The sequence below is a fragment of the Thamnophis sirtalis genome, unplaced genomic scaffold (assembly GCF_051295495.1).
Source record: "Thamnophis sirtalis isolate CommonGarterSnake01/CBP01778 unplaced genomic scaffold, rThaSir2_p1.2 scaffold_3, whole genome shotgun sequence".
Classification (NCBI taxonomy): Eukaryota; Metazoa; Chordata; class Lepidosauria; order Squamata; family Natricidae; genus Thamnophis; species Thamnophis sirtalis.
In genome coordinates, this window is record NW_028261383.1 from 124,454,194 (window position 1) to 124,475,994 (window position 21,801).

At 39.8% G+C, this 21,801-nt stretch overlaps 1 protein-coding gene and 1 long non-coding RNA gene across 4 annotated transcripts in view; both read right to left on the reverse strand.

Annotated features, from left to right (window-relative positions):
• MYO15B (myosin XVB) overlaps positions 1–8,411 on the reverse strand; it is a 74,795-nt gene extending 66,384 nt beyond the window's left edge. For all 3 annotated transcript variants that reach the window (XM_087709935.1, XM_087709934.1, XM_087709936.1), the window contains exons 1-3: positions 8,301–8,411; positions 7,338–7,412; positions 698–755 (exon numbers count right to left, since the gene is read on the reverse strand). In XM_087709935.1, the coding sequence (XP_087566061.1) occupies positions 698–755; positions 7,338–7,340 (61 nt within the window). In that variant the 5' untranslated portion in view covers positions 7,341–7,412; positions 8,301–8,411. The remainder of the gene's footprint in view (positions 1–697; positions 756–7,337; positions 7,413–8,300) is intronic.
• A 10,109-nt stretch (positions 8,412–18,520) lies between these two features.
• LOC148048160 (uncharacterized) lies at positions 18,521–20,745 on the reverse strand. Its single transcript, XR_015695805.1, has 3 exons — positions 20,621–20,745; positions 19,611–19,736; positions 18,521–18,598 (listed from the first exon to the last, which is right to left on the reverse strand). It is a non-coding gene; the product is annotated as an uncharacterized LOC148048160 (long non-coding RNA).
• Positions 20,746–21,801: the final 1,056 nt, after the last annotated feature.

A 21,801-nucleotide genomic window follows, 5' to 3' on the forward strand; every position in this document is an offset into this window, starting at 1 on the left:
AGAGATTTCATGAGCCACCTATTATTACTGGAAATACCATTGTTTTAATAATTCTGCTAAGATATCCTTCATGTCCTTGTCTACATTTGTCATTGTCTTCTATAGGAATAAGTTCCTTCTTATTTCTTTAGTAGGCTCTCTGTCTTTATTCTTGAGCCAAGAAAACCAAAACTATCCCTTTAAAACCTTGACAATCAGTTCCAAGATCACTACTGTACAGGTAGTCCTTGACTTAACTGCTGTTAATGAGAGTTCAAATTTATCACAGCCTTGAAATAAGTGATTTACAACCTGTGCTTGAACTTATCACTATCACACCACCCTCAGGGTCATGTGACTGTAATTTAGGCACTTGGCAACCAGCTCTCATTTACAACCATTTACACATTGAATATACACGCACCTTAGGAATTATCAAATTAAGTTCAACCTTTAAATACTTTTTCTAAATTTCACATTTAAAATGAGGAGTCATATTATCAGATAAAAACAACCTCCCTTGGATCCAAAGTACTTAGAAAATATTCAAGCAGATGGGAGAACAGCAGGAAAATACTTGGCTGGGGGTGTGGTGTGGAATCCTAATTTTTAAGATGACCTTTAGGTTTATTTTTAAACCTGTTCTTTGGAAGTGAACTGAAAACATTTTGCAGGCCAAGGACGCCATCTTAATTCAAATGCAATGCATTCTACTCACCCTGAGCGAAGTGGAGCAGAGCTGCAAGCTCAGCAGGAATTTCGAGCCGTCGGACATCCTAAGGAGAAGAAATAGCAGCAAAGGCCCTAGGTTGGTTTAATTCCCCTCCTCATGTAAAGTGCAGTTTATTTGATTAAATAAAAAATAATATTAAAACGCTCACTTTCATAACAAGCATATACAAATAAATCATAAATCCAATTTATGTGGAAACCATTAACAATAATTTTAAAAGTCATCAACTAGGCAATATGGGAAACAGAGTATAGAATTGCATAGAATTGTATGTACATTCTAAAGAAAGGAGAAAAAAGGCACCTGCCTTAAATAATTTATTTTTGTAGGTGGCCAAATGTCCCAGAAAAAGCACCTTGTTAAACTTCAGCCAATTTAGGCTCTTCTAATAACTTTTTTCCCTGGTTACTTACCAAATTTTCCATATATTTTGGATTCATGGCTTGTAAAACCTTTTTTTTTACATATTTAAAACAGTAGTGGGTTTCCATTTTTTTTACTACCAGTTCTCTCGTGTGTGCATGCACAGAAACATCTGGGCAGGAGGCAAAGCTTCCCGCCGCCGCCACTACCGGTTCACCCAATACAGGCCAAACCAGCAGAAACCTACCTCTGATTTAAAGTTAATTTTAGATTTCCAAACCATGATGTTGACAGTTGCAACATTCGGTATCATATCAGCTGTTGAGAGAATCAGTTCCTATCAAAATCCAGCCCCAGGGATAGATAGACTCAAATGATAAAATGATCAATTCTAAATTGAAGCAGTGTAATCAGAGGTAGATCTGAGCTGTCTCTACCGCATTACGTGTTAGTGATGTTTTTATCTCTATTTCTATATCTATCTACCAGTGGTGGGATTCAAATAATTTAACAACCAGTTCTCTGCCCTAATGACTAGCTGGGTAGGCATGGCTTGGTGGTCATGTGACTGGGTGGGCATTGCCAACTCAATGCTTCACCTTAGCTGTTAAAATGTAATAAGGGTTACAGTTTCTGTAAGCAAGGCAATATGTCAGGCTTGTACACCATATTTTCTTTTGGATTTCTGGCCTGCCACACTTTCTATTGTTCTACTATGCATTTTCTATTTTGGGAAAATGTGAGGGGGGATTGTATGGAGTTAGATGCTATGTAGCCATAACAAAATTCTTTCTAGGAAGCCAAGGTCATCCTTTGTCTCTGCACCTCTGCACCTGACCAGAACTGGATGGGTGGAAGCTGTCAGCATGGCAGTGGAAGATTGGACCATGGGATGGACTTGTGGATGTGGGGGCAAGATCTTGAACTTTCAACTGGGTGGGGAAAACCAGGAAGCTTTCAGATTCGGGTTTTCCCAGATGTGCCAACATGACTCTCTTCATAAATTGGAACTTTGAACAATACTTTGCTCAATACCTTACTCTGATTTAATTTTGGATGCTATTTGGAACCCTGACACAATAAAGATTAGGCTAGAAACAACACCAGAATGTTTCCTTCCTGCCTTCCTTACAGGATTAGCCCTGTAAAGTGGAAAAATGAAATGAGATTTCTTGCAACAATTGGTTCTCCAAACTGCTTAGAAAGTTAACAACTGGTTCTTGCGAATAAGTGCGAACTGGCTGAATCCCACCACTGCTATCTACCATTGTCTGTCTGTCTGTGTCTATCATATTTCCCTCCCTCCCCCCTCCCTCCCCCCTTCTCTCATGATCACTGGGGTTTAACATATTTCCAAACTGGGAAATAACTGGGCCTTAATCATCAGACTCCCTCAGGCAAAGCTAGGTTTTGGCAGTTTTTCAAAACTTAAATGGCTAAACTTACATTCTCCCAAGTATAGAAGAGACTGGTGTTAGCCGCACAAGCCTATCCCTTTTTCATTAATGAAAGAGCAGCTCTCAAAAGCACAGGGGAATGAATGGCAAACAATTGCTAAATCCATGCTGTCCCTATATACGTAGCTCTTTACAAGTTCAGATTTAGTTATCTGTCATAACTCTGGACTGCCCAGTTCTCAGGTGCTTTCTTGTTTAGTAGTGTGGCCAGCCAGAGTAGAGCCCAAGATCAGATCAAACCAGGTGTATGTGAATCCTGTGATTAATCCCTTAATTGCAATGTTAGATTCTGGTTCTATGAACGCTTCCTATTCTTCATTTTTGTTCCTGGGATTGGAAGATCTTCTAGCCAGAGGGGCTCATGGATCTATCAGTTAAAGGTTCTGTGAAGCTACTCTACTGTTTTCTAAAATGGGAAGGAAAAGTAGAATAAACAATGAGAAAACACAGAAAGGATGCAAATAGAAGATAATGCCTTATAGATCAAAACACCTGAAAGCAGGACAAGGAGCAATAGATGGAAACAAATCAGTGAGAGAACCAACCTAGAACTAAGGAGAAATTTCCTGACAATGAGAATAATTACTTGGTGGAATGACGCCTCCAGAAGTTGTGGGTGCTCCAAAACTTGAGTTTTTTAGAGAAGAGATTCTCTAAATCAAGCAGGAAACCGGTATTTATTGAGCAGGGGTTTGGACTGGATAGAAGATCTCCAAGATCCCTTCTATTATTACTCTATTATTCTGTTACTTTCTCCTTGCTCTTGTAAGGAGAGATGATGGCTGTCTAAATAAAGCCTATTTTGGGTAAGTCCGCTTAACACAGTCTTCATTTTCCTGTTAGATACTAAAGACATTACAAATCTGTTTACAAATAAGATCAGGGGATAATGACTAAAACACAACTTGGTAGAGTGCATGTGACTTCGTATTGTTGACACCATAAAGCTGTAAAATACATTCCATTTCCTTATGGCTATTACACTGCTAAAATAGCCATTTTGGTGTGATAATAGAATGAAAATCAGGAAATGGTGAGTCTTAGCCCTGCCTTATAGACACCAAGCCAGCTGGATGACCTCGGGCCAGTTTCTCCCTCAGCTCTAGGAAGAAGCCAATGGCAAAATGTTTGCAAGGAAGCTGCAGGGACTGGTGCAGTCAATCTCCAGAAGTCAAAAATTGACCCAAAGGCAAGCACACCCACATACACTGCTAATAATTGCTCAAAAGGAGAATATTTTATTGAATCAGTTGTGCATCAATGCAACACTTGCTGGAATGACACAAGCAGCTGTTTTGAGCAGCCCATCATAATGGCAATCCCTTAACTAGAAACAGTCTAAGATTTTAATATTAGGAAATGGCTAGGTCAAATCTGCACTTGATTGGTTGGGCTTCTCCAGTTGAGAAGTGGGTACGTGCCTTTGCTGCTTCTTAGACTCCATGAAATATTTTCATGAAAAAAATCAATAATGTGGCATTCAATCTATAGAGACATTACTTTTTGTTCCCCTTTTTGGCAGGGGGTAGAGGTGGGAACCAGAAGACAAAAGAGTTTCAAGCACTGTACAATTTCACACTAATTGTATTTTTGAGCCCACTCCATTAAATTTATAAATTACTCCCACAGGAATTAATGAGGAATGGGATATTTCTCTGTACATTGTTACCACTCCGTTAGGCCACCCTACCTGTTTGGATTTAAAGAATAACTTGTAGTTTAGTTCTGTAATGTAACTAGTTTTGATTTGAAATGCTTTGATTATTATTTATCACAGAATATTTATTTGATACCCTAAGCATAGACTATGGATGGCTCACGATCAGAAAAAAAAATGGAAATCATAACTTTTCCTACTAGGCACAATCTCAGAAAAAAAATCAACAAAGAATATCATAATGTATATGTTCACACCAGCAAGAATAAACTTTGTTCAACACTGGAAGAAAGACACAATCTCAATAATATCTAATTGGGAACTTAAACTTGGTGAATGCACAGCAATCGTAAAAATAACAGTATACTTACACAACAGAAGTGTAACTAAATTCAAGCAAGAAAGAATCCCATATAAAGTCTGGCTTTTAAAGGCGCCTGAATATCCACAAATATTGCAAATTAGTAAATGTATAAAAAGGGAAGAATCAGAAATCAATAGTTCCTGTCATTATTATTATCCTGGTTTCACAGACAGCTAGATGTTTAGACTGAATTGGCATCCACCTACCAAGTCCTTCCAAAGGACCTGGGATAGGCAGCTGTTTGATGGTATTAGAGGCATCATTGTAGGATGTTCCAATTATAGCTGCCTATTACAATTGACTGATGGTGAATTTGTCAATACCGATGGTGTTCAAATGATGCTCCACATGTTTTGGGATTGCACACAAAGTGCCTTTTCATTTTAGTACCATCTTTGCTTTCTTTTGCCACAGTCTTCTACTTCTATTGGGAGGGGTTGTCTTTGTATTTTGTTAATTTCTACAGTGCTTTCTCTGCCATTTTGCTGTCTCCTGACACAACAATGGTTCACTTGGCAGACTTTTTTGTCTTTCTGAACAACAGTTGTTAAGTCTGGGGTGGTGTATGGCAGATGTTTGTCCATTTAACAGAATAACAGAGTTGGAAGGGACCTTGGAGGTCTTCTAGTCCTATCCCCTGCCTAGGCAGGAGACCTACACCACTTCAGACAAATGGTTATCAAATATCTTCTTAAAAACTTCCAGTTTTCTTAAAAACTTCCAGAATTAATCTTTTTCCTGAAAGTTAAAGAAATTAACTTTTTGACTCTGAGGATGACTTATTCCATAGTAACTAGGCTAGTATCGAAAAGATCTGCTTCTGGACCTGAACTTCTAAATGGAAAGACACCTTCTTGGAGCTGAATCCACACAACAGGTAGACTCTATTCAGAGCACAAGGTTCCCTACAGTAGTGGGTTCCGGATCCCGTTGCAACTGGTACAGTACAACGGGGCCCAGAGTCCCCCACATGCACATGTGCAGCACACGCATGTGTCCTTACCTCTCTGACGCCTCCACGACGCTCCACCTGCTTCATGCGCGGAAGCACCGAAGAGCTCAAATACAGGTTAGGAGCTTGAGCGGGTGGGTGGGTCCTCCGGAGCACCATACCGGAACGTTACCTGGTGCTCCCGGCAACACCAATACACCCCTACCGGGGCATACTGCCTGCAACCCACCACTGGTTCCCTAGATAAAATGGTCCCCGGAACATTCAAGTGTAATCTGAAATAACTTGCCAAACTCTTAGAACAAGAGTTCTGCTGAAATACTTTATCAGCAAGTATGTTATTGCATTCTACAATAATTGCAGTTTTTGAATAGTCTCCAAGGGCATGTCCAAGGATCGTGAACTTCAGTAATTCAAGTACAAGGTGACCAGACCAGGAACTTAAAGCATCTTGCTCCCAAATCAGCTACATTTGTTTATTCTGTGTTACATTAATCTATGCACAAATCATGCAAAGATATCTTAGCCAATATAAAATCAATCCACTCAGACGATCTGCAATGAAAGGGAACAACCATGGATTGAAGCCATGGCTCTTTCTATGTGCGTTGATATCATATACATATACAAAGGAGCAAGGCTTCAGTATGTGGTTGTGCCCACCAGTTCAACAACCCCCTTGCAGAAGCATTAAATTACTAAATTACGCATGGAAAAAAAACCTAAGGAGGAATGGATAGACTATATGCCCATGATAGCGAACCTATGGCATGTATGCAGCATCCTCTCTGATGGTACGTGAGCTGTTGCCCCAGTTCAGCTCCACCGCAGATGCGCATACGCCTCCCACTGGCCAGCTGGTGTTCGGGTCTATGCCGCACATGCAGGGGGGCTGCGCAGGGGGGCAGGATGCATGCAAGGGGCACATGGACATGCACGGGAGCAGGGCACATGCACAGGGGCCACACACGGATTGCATTTTGGGGGTTCGGGGGTGTATGCTTTGGGCACTCAGTCCGGAAAAGATTAGCCATCACTGCTATATGCCATACTATAGCAACATAAACATCTATTTGTTTCTGTCCTTTGTAGTTTAAGTAATAACCTACAGAATTTAGGATCAAAATCTGATTATTATAATTATGATAACAGTTTGCCACAAGAATGTTTAATTTATAGAAAATGTCTTAAAATTCAGTTTTTAGTACTTTAGCTCCTCTTCAAAGTTACTTAACAGAGTAGAAGAAAATGGATAAAGTATTTTGGAAGTGGGCCCTAAGCTCAGCCTAACAGTTTGGAAAACAGAAAAGACAATTTAGAGCTGCCAGACTACATCTCCCTGAGAGCATCTGCCTACTCTACCATATCGGACAGAATAAGGATATTCCAGTCCCTTCCCTTAAATGTTATCATCTAGTGGGTCTTAGGAAATGTCCCTTTTCCATGACAGCCTTGCCCTGTAGGATATTCTACCCCCAAAGATCTGGCAACCCCCCCCCCCCAAGACACACATAGTCCTTGCCTTCGAGACGTCCTTGAGTTGCTGCTCTTTCCCTAAGCATTGTATGTTTTGGGACTTTTAATTGTATATAATGTTGTGAGCCACCTTGAATTGTGTTTTTAACAGATGGCCATTCAAATCAAATAAATAAATGTTTGCATACAAAGTGCCATCATACTTGGAAATTCGAAATACACATACACACAGAGAGAGAAAATGTTCCCACTTCCACACATGATCCATCAATACACAATAATAAATGTATGCATGTACAGTTTTGGGTGTTGTCAGACGACACCCAATAGGTTTATCAATTATCAATTTAACCTACCATTTCCAGGCAAATTCTGCTCTCTTCAGTACCTTTGACCAGTGACTTGTTGCTCTGTTTTCGGTCCTCAGACCTCTGGAACAAGGATAGTTTAAAAAAAAAAAATAGTATGCATGATCAAGCTAGACTCTTTCAAAAAAAGATCTTAGCACTGTGAAAAAGAGAACTAAATTCTTTGTTTCTTGTAAATTATATAGATTTATATTGCAGCATATACATAGACTCCAATGTCCGTCTTATATGAAGAAGCAATTGAAAAAATAAATAAAATGAGCTTATGGAAATCCCATAGAGACTCTCCATACACCTTATGAAAAGTTATGTTTTCTCTTTTCCCTCACCTCTGGCTTATCTCCCAAATTGTTTTTATTTTCATAATTAGCAATGTATGCACTCTACTTTAGTACTGTTGTGACGATGATATATGTATACATCCACCACCCTTATCCACAGAATGTTAATTACCATACAAATAAATGTTCATAGCAACATCTTAATTCGTTAAAAGCGTGCACCCAGTTTAAAAAAGATTTGGATTTCTTCTTCAAAGAAAGAGGACAGAGGGAAACTGTAACAGGAATATGAGATACCATTAGCTATAGAATATTAAGCTCCCGGAAGTTTTAAATGCTCAATATACATTCATATACACAGAGAGAATACTTTGCTCAGTCCCATTAAATCCCAAGCTCTGTTTATTAACTAATAAGTTAATTAACCTAATATGATAAATGATGTGTGTAATTGTAACTACCAGTTTGACTCAGAAAAGGTGCTCGTTTAATTTTTCTCTGAAATTTTGCAGAAATATTAACTGAATATATTTTAACAAGTTCTGGAAAAGACGCATCATGTTTCTTTTTCCTCCAAATTGTGACAGATGGAACTACAATAATCAGCTCCTCCCTAGCTTTGTCTTTTCTGTCTATAAAGTATAAACCAATGTTCCCCAAAGGTACTTACCAGTTTGCTGTTAAGTGATATATTGGGTATTTTTCCTCTTCTTCCCTAAAGCCTGTTTTTTCAGGAGCAGTTGACAGATACAACTAGCTGCCAGGTTAAGATTAAAAGAGTGCCAAAGTCCTTCCAACGCAAGTAGAAAAAGAACAGGGAGAGTCTGCAATTCTAATAGTGAACTTTGAGACCTTTTATTATTGTAATTCTCCCATAAAACCTCCATGTCATACACTAAACACGGGAGGGCAGGGATGATGCTGAAGCAAAGGCATATAACCTTGCTTTGTTCTGTAGGAAGTTATCACCCAGCCCTCTCCTAGAAAAATGAAATATCCTAGGAAATATTGAAAAGGTAGAATATTTCTCTGGATGTGAAAAGAAAGAAACATGTTTTTAAAGACAGAATAGCTGCCTGTAGCTTCCTGCCCATCCCCACTTTGTCAATGGGCCATTAAGAAGGCCAAGGTAGTCCTTTACATAATAAAGAGTTCTCCACTTCAGCTCCAGGGGGATGGGATCAAGACATGATAATATTGGCGCTTTACCCAACTCGCCACATGGCATCTGAGAACTCAACCAAGCCTGGATTCAAAACGCAGCCTAGAGAGTTGCCTCTGCATGGCCCCATGGGAGTTTGACAACCAATCAGAATACAAGCTCAAAGGCCAGAGAGGGGATAAAACCAGGGATTCAGCATCTCAGGCTTCCCTTCCCTTCTCCACCAACATTGAAGCATGTGATCACCTTTTCTGTTCAGGACCCAAGCCATGTGGTCCTGTTCACCAATAAACCATCTTTCCAAGCAGCCTCCATGTCTCCAGTGTCTTTTTCCCCACTTGGAGCAGAACCCAGAAGGACATTTCTTTTATCAGTTCCTAACACAGAATCACAAGAAGGCCAATAAAAGAGGGAAGAATACGTGCAGAACAGACACCTAAGCTGGGAATGGAAGTTAGAAATCCATAACAAGCTGGACCTGCAGTGGACATTTTTCTGGTACTTTCTTGGGTAGTTACTGGGTTTTATTTAATTATATTCATTATTGACTGATCAGCAGAAGAACAAACTCCTCCTTCTCTCTGCCTTTCCCTGTTTATTTTGGAGAGTTTGGGGCGTCCCTGAACAGGCTTTGCAAGGGATTCATAAAAGAGAGAAATCTTCAAGAAAAATCCACTCAGACGATGCTGTACACAATTGAATGCCATAGCTTTGGGTTTTATACAATAATACCTGAGGATATCAGTCAGGTCTTTGCCAGGTCTTTTTAAAAAAAAAATAAGTTTGTACACTACCTGACTCTCAGCAACCTTTATTGGAAGAAGTCATCTCAAGGGAAAGGGGGAATAATGATTGGTTTCTTATGCTAATGCTGCACTTTTGCCCCAGATGGATCAGTTGTGCATCTTTGATTAAAACTGAAGTTCTTTATACTTGATTAAAAGCTCAAAGTAATAGACTCACAGATCAGAAGTTTCCTTTAGCATACAGCTTCCCAAGAAGCCTATCCAATAAAGTATTCCAGTGTAAGGTTTATAATCATCTAATTACATCCACACTCCAAAAATTATTCAAGTATGATTGTTTATGTATAATTAGATGATGATGAAGAAATACAGTATATATTACAGATCCTAAAATGCATTAGATCTTAATAGCCATAAGCTATAAGAGCTATAATAGCCATAATAGCTTAACTCCAGGATGGCGAACCTATGGCACAGGTGGCACGCGGAGTCATTTGTCAGGGCACGCGAGGCGTTGCCCTGTCAGCTGGCCAGCGTGCGTACGTGCACTGGCCAGCTGAGTTCAGCCTTTTTTAAAGCTATTTTTTGCTCTCCGCAGGCTACAGAGGCTTTATAGGAGCCTGAGGAGAGTGAAAAGAGCCCCCCACCCCCGTGGAGGCCCTCTGGAGCGTAAAAAAACAGCCCTATGGGCAAACCAGAAGTTCGGGAATGGACCTGGTTTGCTCGTAGGGTTGGTTTAAGCCCTCTGGAGGCTTCAGGGACCTTCAGGAGGCTTCCCTGAAGCCTCCGGAGGACTTAAACTGACCCCACGGGCAGTTCAGGGAATGTCCCTGAAGCCTCCAGAGGGCTTGAATCGGCCCTATGAGCAAACCGGAAGTGACGGTTTGCTCGTAGGGTCATTTTTTGCCCTTCAGAGGCTTCTGGGAAGCCTCCTAAATGTCCCTGAAGCCTCCAGAGGGCCTCCGGGGGGGCAGGAGTGGCTTTTTTCTCTCTCCTCCTATTTATAGGAATAAAGCCTCTGGAGCCTGGGGAGGGTGAAAAAAGCATGTAAAAAATGGGGTGTGTTGCACCTCTCATGCGCGCATGCGCACTGCGGTGTGCACATTGCATTATGGATGTGGCACGCCTGCCCACCCACCCCGCGCTCCCCCCCCTTATGACACGCGAGCCAAAAAAGGTTCGCCATCACTGTCCTAACTTAATAGTCATGGTCAATGTTGTATTGCTGATAGGCCCATCTGGAACCTATATACAACTTGGGATCTTTTCACCCCAGAAGGCTAATCATAGAGATACAGATATATATAGAGACAGACATATTCTGGCAACCTTTGGGAGGATGGAAAAGAGTGATTACTTTATCTACCATATTCCCCATAACACACACACACACACACACACACACACACACACACCATAATGTTTCTCCTGCTCAGAGCAACGTTTTGTTTATTGTTTCCTTTTATTAAAAGAGCTTTTTTTGTTTGAGAGAAAATAAATGTAGCATATAAAATGGAGGCCGCACCCTTTTGAGACACTTCCCTGTCTTTTGGACAGGTCCAGGGTCAAACCCAGCTCCTGTGTTTGCCTAATCCTATCAGATCCAACTGACCCTCCCTGCCCCCAGGGCTGCTGCAATCCCATCTAAAGCAAAGAATAAAAGCCTCCACAGCAGCCCATAGCACAAGGGCAACCATAAGAAAGGAATTGCAACATAGTGAAACCTCAACATCCACAATCAATCCCAGACAATCCTCTGATTACCTTAAGATTAATTTCCTTAACAAAGGGGTTCCCCAGCTCTGGTGCACTTCTGAAAGGCTTAATAACAGAAATAATCTCATGTAGGAGCAGGTCCTGCTTCATTTCTCCCCCAAAAACTGCTAACAAATCAGATTCCTAGGATTTCCTACCTGCACCCTTCTAATTTCTATAAAAAATATCTTTGCTTTCCTATTGTTCAGGGTTCCTCTTTCAGGTAAAGTTGGGCTTTAACAATTGTTCAATAAATGGCTGGTTATTTTTCCTCAGGGTTGTTCTCTTTCTTCTGGTAATAATGTGGCACATCAGGAAGAGGGTTATATTGAACTTTCTTCACTCATTGTCAATAGGTTTGTTACCTTGCATTCCCTCATTTTGTGAACCAGGTTTCCAGAAACAAGTACGGCCACCCCAAAGTGTAGCAGAGTTTTCTTCAGTCTTTGGTATCGTTTTCTGAAGTTTACAAAAAAAGAGTAAAGTTAGAAAACAAGATATAAGTGTGAGACTTTGAAAACCTCTGTTGGGTAAGGCCGCTATAACCCATAGGTGTCAGTAAATCTACCAGTTGACATCAAAAGTAATGGTTTCCTTCAATATTAGGAGCATTATACAGAGTGAGCCCTATCTGCTTGATCATTGTTTCTTGACCTTGCCAGATGACCTCGGAAGTGAGCCTGGATCACTGTGATTTTCTTCCTGAAGACCTGGAACTGCTGACGGTTGATGAGCCCTCGTAGATAGCGTTGGAGAGTGACAATCGCCCATGTCAACTTTTGATTTCGCTGCTTCTCTAGCATCTGCCATGTCTTTTCTTTCAAGAACACCTGAAAAAAAATAGTCAAAAGCACTGACAATAAAAAAGTGGGAGGTTACCTAACACATAGGTAACTTCACACCCTCACTGTCTTATTTGTCTAAAATAAGGGATAAGTGGGTGGGAAAGAAGTTGTTGTTTAATTAATTTTAACAATCTTTATTCATGATGTACGATGACTTCAGAAATCAATATATTTAGCTATATTCATGTCCATGGCACGTACATTTTATCATTTTGATTAATGATTTACCTTGGTCATCAAGGACAATAAAAGAAATAGAATACAATAAAACAATAAAAAAAAAAATTTATAGCAATTACACCAGTAAATGGAGTATCCAGCAGTCACAGAAAAATCTTTGTCAAAAAATATTTTTTTACCACTAGTCTAAGAGTTAAAACAAGTGACTAGTCTCACAATTATGTATTTCCATATGCAACATGGAAAAAGATATTCTTAAGAATGGGAGAAAAATGGATGCCACTATGCCAAGGAACAGAAGGAGAACCCAAATGTGACAAGAGGAAATCCTTTTCATTTAAAGCAAGCATACTAAAATATGATTGTGAGGCTCACTCTAAATTTTGGCAGTATGTAAGGGAATATCTATTAAGGAGGAGCCAGTGAAACCAATATCCATATTTCAGCTTTCTAAAGCCAAACAGTAAGCAGGTACTTAGCCAATCTACCTTGGTGACTCCAATCTGATAAAGCTCTGACATATCTCCCACCACACGGGAAAGCACAGCAGCACAGCTATCTCTCTTCTGCAGGCAGCTGGGACCTTGGCCAGCCAGGGCTCCATACCTGAGACACACGGGGGAGGATAATGCTCACTTCCCAAATAACTCCAGTCTCACGAGATACAGTCAGAGAAAGTACACACAAGCCCAAGCACTTCAGAGGCAAATATCTCTTATCTGACCACTGCTTGGCTGTAGCTGTTTCTCCTCCTGACTCTCAAGGATATTCCCACAAACCATTGCAGATGTTTACTTTATGTGTCTGAGAGAATCCAAGATATCTTAGCGAGGGATGAGCGGGGAGAGGCTCCAATTAAGATAAATAAAGGCAGAGGAAAGTATATCATTTGCAGGAATAACCGCTTAGGTTATTTTCTTGTCTAGAAATGGACATTTTGCCCTTTTTCTCTGCCCTGCAGGTGCTGCTGCTAAATGTCAGGTCAATGAATAATAAGGTTTCTGAGAGAGAAATTTCCCTCTCTCTTCCCTGCAGAATCACTAGCAGGCTGTAGATTCTACTAGCAGATTGCCCATTCCCTTCTCTGAATTGACAATGGTAATCTTGGACTTGATTTTCATGGCTGGGACCCAAGTAGCAGAAGCAAACCCTTTTCAGTGCTAGGCAAAGACTTTTTATTCTCCCAGGTCATTTAGATTCAGATTAACAGAGTTGGAAGGGACCTTGCAGGTCATCTAGTCCAACCCCAAAGCAGGAGACCCTGCCTACACCATTTCTGACAGATGACAGTCCAGTCTCTTCTCGAAATCTTCCAGGGATGAAGCTCCCACAACTTCTGAAGGCAACTTCTGTTCCACTGATTGATTGTTCTCACTCATTCTCAATGGAAGGATTTAAACCAGGAGAAAGTTACCAAGTCATTACATCTAGGGCTGGCAATCTCCCCCCACCAACTGGGGGAGGTGGGACAGTGGGATTGGGGGAGAGGAATGCCTGTATGTGTCAAATAAATAATATAAAATTTCTCATCTCCTTAAAAGCGATGTTAATGCAAAGGCACCCGGGTAGGTTAAATTAGTTCCTTTCTCAATAGGTCAGTTATCATTAAAACATTTTGTATATTTTATTCCAATATGTTAGGCAATATTTTTTAAGTTGAATTTTACAAGATGTTACTTCAAGAAACATTAAAATGGAAGTAAACACAAATGCTTTACACAAATTATGATGTGCTGATGCAGTAAAAAAAAAGAAATACCTTTACCTAGTTAGGAAGTGGTGGAATGAGAGGCGGATAGGATAGCCTCCTTTTCTGAGGCAAATGGCTTCTAAAATCCCCAAATGTCTCAATTGACAAGCCACATACTCTGTATCAAAGATGTCTGGCGCCTAGGATCAATGTGCAAAAGACAAATGGAACAAAGACAGCAAAGATAGCCGGAAAAAAAAGGTACATTAATAGCTACCCACTGTGCATCTCAAAATTGCAGCTTTTCGGTTTTTGTAAAAGAATATTTGTAGCTCAGTGTTAAAATGAGGGGTCCTTGGTGCTCTCTGAGCTTGGTTGTTTTCTTGCAGCCATTTCACTACCCAAACTAGGTAATATCATCAGTGCACTGATGGGCCCCTCATTTTGTAAAAGAAAAAAACACAGCCAACTACATAAACTAATTATGTTTGGAACAGAATCAAGCGTTCTATTCCAAAAGGCCATGATAGCAGTTATAGCAGTTAGACTTATATACCGCTTCATAGGGCTTTCAGCCCTCTCTAAGCGGTTTACAGAGTCAGCATATTGCCCCCAACAACAATCCGGGTCCTCATTTTATCCACCTCGGAAGGATGGAAGGCTGAGTCAACCCTGAGCCGGTGAGATTTGAACAGCTGAACTGCAGAACTGCAGTCAGCTGAAGTAGCCTGCAGTGCTGCATTTAACCACTGCGCCACCTCGGCTCTTCTTAATGATATACGTGGAAAAAAGAGGATTGTTTTGAATGAAAGAAATATTTCACAATGTTCTGGAACTAGACGAAGACACATGCCTTGCTCTTCCGTAGCACATGTTCAAGGCATCAGGGAGTAAGTCAGAGGTGATATTCAGCCAGTTCTGACAGGTTCTGGAGAACCGGTAGCGGAAATTTTGAGTAGTTCGGAGCACCAGCAAATAGGCTGGCCCTGCCTCCACTGCTTCCCAGCCTCCCAGCTGATCTTCTTTTGTTGCCCTGAATGGAGCTGGAAAGCAGGTTAGCAGGGTGGGGAGGGAATGGAGATTTTGCAGTAACCAATGGTGGGTTCCTACAGGTTCGGCCCAGTTCGGCTGAACCAGTAGTGGTTTGGTGGCCTGGATCACTAGAACCGGCAGTGACCTAGGCCTCCCACACCCCCGAACTGGTTCTCCGGGTGACACCATAGGCGGCACCATCTTTTTTTTGCTTTTGTGCATAACAATTTTTATTGCACTGCGCATGCACTGCACAGCATGCATCAAGCGTGCATGCATGCAGCACACCCACAAGTGAACTGGCAGTAGTGACTGCTGGAACCCACTCCTGGCAGTAACCTTCCCCCAGGAGTAGGGAGGGAATGGGGATTTTGCAGTATCCTTCCCCTGCCATGTCCCCAAGCTACACTCACAAAACCACACCCACAGAACCAATAATAAATTTTTTTGAATCCCACCACTGGACTAAGTCATTTGATCTCCTGTTCATCTGGCTTACCTCTGTGCATCATCAAGGTTGGTCAGGAAGTAGATATTATTTCAGCCCTCACAATAGTGGCAGGACTGAGACACTACTGCATCCTGCCATTTTGTGTGTGTGTGTGTGTGTGTGTGTGTGTGTGTGTGTGTGTATAGCATCTGGGAAAGGGTGATTTTTAAAAATGCTTTGGGTGGATTGGATAATCATTCCTTTTGTAAGGATTACTCCTCTCTTATAACTATGTAAGAGGGTCCACTTTAGCCTGAAAAGGGATGTTTACACTAAAACTGACTCCTTTTGGGGTTAAGCTTAACTGAGCTGCAGTGTTCACAACACACACTAACTTTCCCAGGTAAGCATAAACTTTAATTTATGTTAATGTTAACTTAAAGTTTCGTTATGTTCTCTGAAGGTAATGTCTCATTGTGTGAAGGTTGAATTTCATTAGTTTCTTACTTGTCTCTTGCTAATGCCATTAAGAAAACACACTTAACTCTTTTTGCTGGATGAATGAGATGTGGATACAGTATTTGAGATTGAAAGGCTTGTATAAACTTCTGAGTGAGCAAAAATGCATTTTATTTAGAGTACTGCTACAAATATTATCCAGCATTCTCAATTGTTCTTGGTTGCCGTTTGCTTAAAAAAAAAGTAAGTTTCGACTTTTAAGAAAGAACTGAAATACTCAGATGCAAAACTCTCTTGGCTTTTTTGTACTGGTTCTTTATAAATGAAATACTCCTATACTCTCTTCCTATAATTCCAACTTCCAAGGTGGCGCAGTGGTTAAATGCAGCACTGCAGGCTACTGCTAGATCAGCAGGTCAGCGGTTCAAATCTCACCGGCTCAGGGTTGACTCAGCCTTCCATCCTTCCGAGGTGGGTAAAATGAGGACCCAGATTGTTGGGGGCAATATGCTGACTCTCTGTAAACCGCTTAGAGAGGCCTGAAAGGCCTATGAAGCGGTATATAAGTCCACTGCTATTGCTATTGCTATTGCTATAACTTTTGGGTTTTTTTGTGTTTTGTCACAAAAATTCAATTTCTTCCTTAGAAGTGCCTGACAATCAATTCAGTTCCAGTTTTGCAAATAGAATTACTTTCTTACCTTTCTGGAATTGGGTTTGATGCACTGAACGAAGAAAACATGGCTCCTGTAAGGTATATTGGGGGGTGGGGGTGGGGGAGTGAAACATTATTTTCTAATCAGACAGAGTTTAGGAGTGCTATTATGAAAACGGAAGGGGAAAATACAGTTTCATTGCTATGAATGAATGTTGAAGAATGTATCTGACACTTTCAAAGTATTAAGATGATATTGATTATTGTAACTATTAATAGACTTCTTAAAAAAATCATTAATTAATGGAATGCGATGAATGAGTCTAGACAATCTTAAGTCACTACTGCTCATGCCAGATATAGGAAATTGATTTCTACTTAGCTACACTTATTAGGGAAAGTGATAGGAATTAAACCACTTTTCCTTTGTTTATTTTAAAGTTAAGTTTCCTCCAAGTCAAGTTTTATTCCTGCTTACACTATGGACAAATCTATATGGGAGTTGGGACAGCATTCATCTTTTAATTTTCTCTTTTTTTAATGATATATTTTAAACTTCCTTAATGTAGCCTGTATCCCTGGGATTTTCCTGATGACCTCCTATCTGAGCACTAATCAGGTTAAATCCACTTTACCACTTTTTCTATTTTAATCATGTAATCCAAGAATATTCCCAATATTATTTGAAGAATTTCTGGGATAATGCATAAGAAAGTTTCTAGGTATATCTCTAGGTTTTAACATTATATGCTGAAAATAACAAATTGTAAGCTGATCTTCAAAAGTATCATGAAATATATTTGTGGCTAGATTCTCTTTCGATTATTGGATACCCTTTTAATTTATTCTCATACTTGCACTCCAAACATAGATATGGTAATATAGGCATAGGAAATGGCAGCTACATAACTTTATTTCCTTACCTATCTAATTTAGCAATGACATCTTGTAAAGATTGCTGAAATCTAGATACCAATGTAGATGCTCGATGCTTTAACTTTTGGACTCTACTTTTGGACTCTCTCTGGTTAACCTGCTGTCCCCTGACATTCTGGAAAAGGCTGGACACAAGCTTCACAAGGAAAGAATCAAAGAGAACACAGGGAAAGAATTAAAGCCAATCATCATCAAAATAATGTCAAAATATGAATGAACAATTAACAAAAAGAATGTGTGTTTCCATTCATTCAAGATCTAAATTTATTTTATTTTTTTGTTTTCTGGTTGTGAACTTCAATAGACAAACAAACTGGCATTTAGAAGAGAATGGATGGAAGTATAAAGCATTCTATCATGGAGTATTCTATCCAGAGTATTCTGGTATACCACCCCCCACCCCCCCACAATGAGCCATATCAATAAGAGAACAGACTACTGTACCATGATCCAAATGTTCCATAACAGGATATTCCCATAGAAGAGAATGTCTGCCCCTATCACTGAAGTTACTTAGTTTGTTAACGAAATGTCTTTAAGGAAATAAACAAACTCAGAGAGCAACAAGGACTCCACATGAAAAGACATTCAGCATGGCCCTCCACTGTGTCTTGGCCACAATTTCGCAGCATCCCATGCATGAATGTTTGATCATATAATATTGTCTGTACAATAGCATTTAGCAATAGCACTTAGATTTATATACCACTTCAGTTAAAACAGCCCTCTCTAAGCGATTTACAGAGTCAGCCTATTGCCAACAATCTGGGGCCTCATCTTACCAACCTTTGAAGGATGGAAGGCTGCATCAACCTTGAGCCTGGTGAGATTTGAACTGCCAAATTGCAGTCAGCCAGCAGTCTGCAGATGTAGCCTACTGCAATACTACACTCTAACCACTGCGCCACTGTGGCTTATAAATACATTAAAAAGTCTATCTCATGAGTAGAAAATAATACAACTACCAAAAGTAAATAGTAGCCTAATCCACTCACTATACCTTAAGATGGCTGTGTGAAAATATATCCAGGACCTCTGGGCGCAACTGATCGTGATTTTTATTCAGGAACTTGTGAACCTGAAAAGCCAGAATTTATATCGTTCTCACAATTGGTTCTTGTTTATGGTTCTTAATTTATTTAATGTGAGGCTGGTAACTTCAATGTATTTACCCAGGCAGTACAATCTATTGAACACAAGAGAGGTTATGTAGGGTAGGTGTGTTCTGGATTGTGGCTATCTTGTGGTACATGTTTCTCTTATCTATTTCCAGACTTTCCCCAAGATGGTTCTTACCTCACCTGTTTTACACAAAAGAATAAGCCAGAATGACTAAGGCATACTGTTACTCATCAGTCTCTCTGGGGTTCCTCTTACAAATGAGGTCTTTTATAGGGACGGAGAATGTACCAATCACTAAAGTGTAGACTAAATTCAGACCCTGATTGTTTTCTCCTACCAAACCAAAATTAAACATTCAACCTGATTTCAAATTCTAACTAAAGAAAGAAAGACAAGAGGATTCAAACATATTCATTCAACTTTCCAATGTTAATAAGTTCTTGGCAGCTGTAATGCTGTCTTTAACAAATAAGATTGAACACTCTATCTTGAAGTATCTATTTATACTTGCTCATGATAAAAAAAACCCTAAAATTCTCAGCAATTCCGGCTTACTATTTTGCCTATATTGTTTTGAAAATTAAAATGCTGCTTTTATTTTTAGTTTGCCCTTAAAAAAAACTTTCATTTTTGGAGAGAACCATTTAAAACCATGGCCATAATATGTAATGAGAACATTCAGAAAGGACTTTTAAAAGAAATATCACAGTTCTGAGCTAACATATGTTGCAGTTGGACAACCAAGCCAGCATGACAAAGATGCCACAAGCAAATTATTTTTCTTAAGTTATTTATTGAAAACTAACAACTAGGAATGCTGTAACTAAAATTTATTGCCTTAGATAATCTACCTCAGTTTGTTGATGAAATCAACTTTATTTTTGTCCCAATTAAAATTCTGTCATCCCCCAGCTTACATTCAGACACACAAAATCAGGAATGCTTGAATTTGAAGCTTCTCAATGTACCTGGTAAGTAATTGGTCCTGCGTAATGTTGTACAGTGAAGATGGGCAAAGGCAGATTTGGTTTGACATACCCACGGTTGTTGGCATGGTGGTAATGGCACTTCTGTAGGAAGGTGTGATCTGTAGCCTGAAGAAGAGGCATAAAACATTGGAGTCAGCAGTGCCATCCATGCTATCCATTGGAAGGATTTTGGAAGCTTTACAGAGACACACCCACAAATGCAACTCAGTGTTGTAATATTTCTGTGTGTGTGTTTGTGTGTGTGAGAGAGAGAGGGACATTATTTCTTACTCCTCTGTTTATATTATAATATCTGTTATTATATCTTTGCAAAATAAAGATATCTTGTTCTACAGTAGAATCCAACTTAGATAGCTCTCCTACCTATTTATTTAACTAATTTATTTAATAAAAATAAGCAAGGGCCAGGTATGCTGTAAAGGAGGTAGCAATCTAGCTGATAGTACTTTTCTTAGTTGACTTCAAAATAATCCAGATGCTTAGGGAAATGTAGTTCTGTTTAATTTTATTTAACATCAGATTTCTATCAGAAAACAATTTGCCATTGGGATTTACATGTTAATTTTATTAAATCTGGGAATATGAAAAGTTTACTATGAGATTGACTATTAATTATTATAGGCAGATGCCATTTATTCATGACATGTATCTATGGGAGAAAACAATGAAGGTTCCCAGATGTTATTTGTGCATAGTTGCTTCATTATGTCTATATCTTTTTGATCAAATATGGTTATAACATGTTCTCATAGTAACAAAATCAGGCATAATTTCATTAAAAAAAATGCAAAATGGGTATTGTACTGCATTGGGATTAAGCCAAATGAAAAAGTGTCAAAAATTCTGGAGTTTTCCAGAACTTGTCATCTGGCTGTCTGGATCTCATATCAGAGATGAGGTACACAGCAAAACAGAAAGCTCATTCTGCTCATAGAAGTCTTTTGCATTTCAAATGCAAGGAGGAATACGAACCCTAATAAAGTCCTGACCTGTGACAGGAGTGTTTGCTCATCCAGAATATGCAAGATCCCATGGGGCTTTGCAGCTACGAGATCCAGGCACAATTCAGAAGGCCTCTTGGACACAGGACTCCAGCGGAGATTTTCTTGAATATACTCCTCCTAGCAGTCAGTGATATGCAAAATATCAAAATTCTAAATAAAGTCTTAGTGTTCTGGTGTGCCCCAGTACAAGTCCAAAACATAAGTGTTGGATAATTTAGAAAATGTAAAATAAGATCCAAATAGGTGATTTTGCTGGCAATTGCCCATGATGGGTAGCATGAAAGAATGCAAATGAGATCCATATCTATTTTATAAATTTATATGCTAGATTTGAATCCTGTCTACTCTCCAGGACCTCCAGGTAATATACACTGGATTCTCTCCAACTTCTTCCTCCCAGGAGTCCTGAAAAATAGATTGGGCTGACAACCTCATCCAATGAGCTTTCATGGCTCAGGGTAGGCCGTGAATCTTGGTCTCCCCACTCTTAATTGAAAACCTTAATCTTATACCACACTTCTCTTTGCACAGGGCGGGAACAACTACACCAAACTGCCTTTGTAGAAGCTGACATGTTCCGTTATGTTTTTACCTCCTCTTGGGCGACAGCTATCTGATGGAAGAAGTGCTGGAGACGTTCACTGGCAAAATTAATGCATAGCTGTTCCAGGCTGTTCATCCCAAGATTCTGCAGAGAAAGAAAGAAAGAAAGAACAAAAGAAAGAGAGAAGGAAAGAGGGAGGGAGGAGGAAGGAAAGAAGGCGGGAGGGAGGGAAGGAAGAAAGGAATCCAAACTTCTTTCATTTCTAATTCACAAGCTTGCATACAAAGTACTATGCACTTAGTAATCAGTGTACTAGGGTCACTCCCCAAATGATGTATAGGGATAGGACAAAAGCTGAAGTTGACTTCATGTCATTTACCTTTATTTGAAATTAAATACATGTAATATTACTCTAAAGGGACACGGTGGCTCAGTGGCTAAGATGCTGAGCTTGTCGATCAGAAAGGTCGGCAGTTTGGCGATTCGAATCCCTAGTGCTGCGTAACGGAGTGAGCTCCCATTACTTGTCCCAGTTTCTGCCAACCTAGCAGTTCGAAGGCATGTAAAAATACAAGTAGAAAAATAGGGACCACCTTTGGTGGAAAGTTAACAATGTTCCATG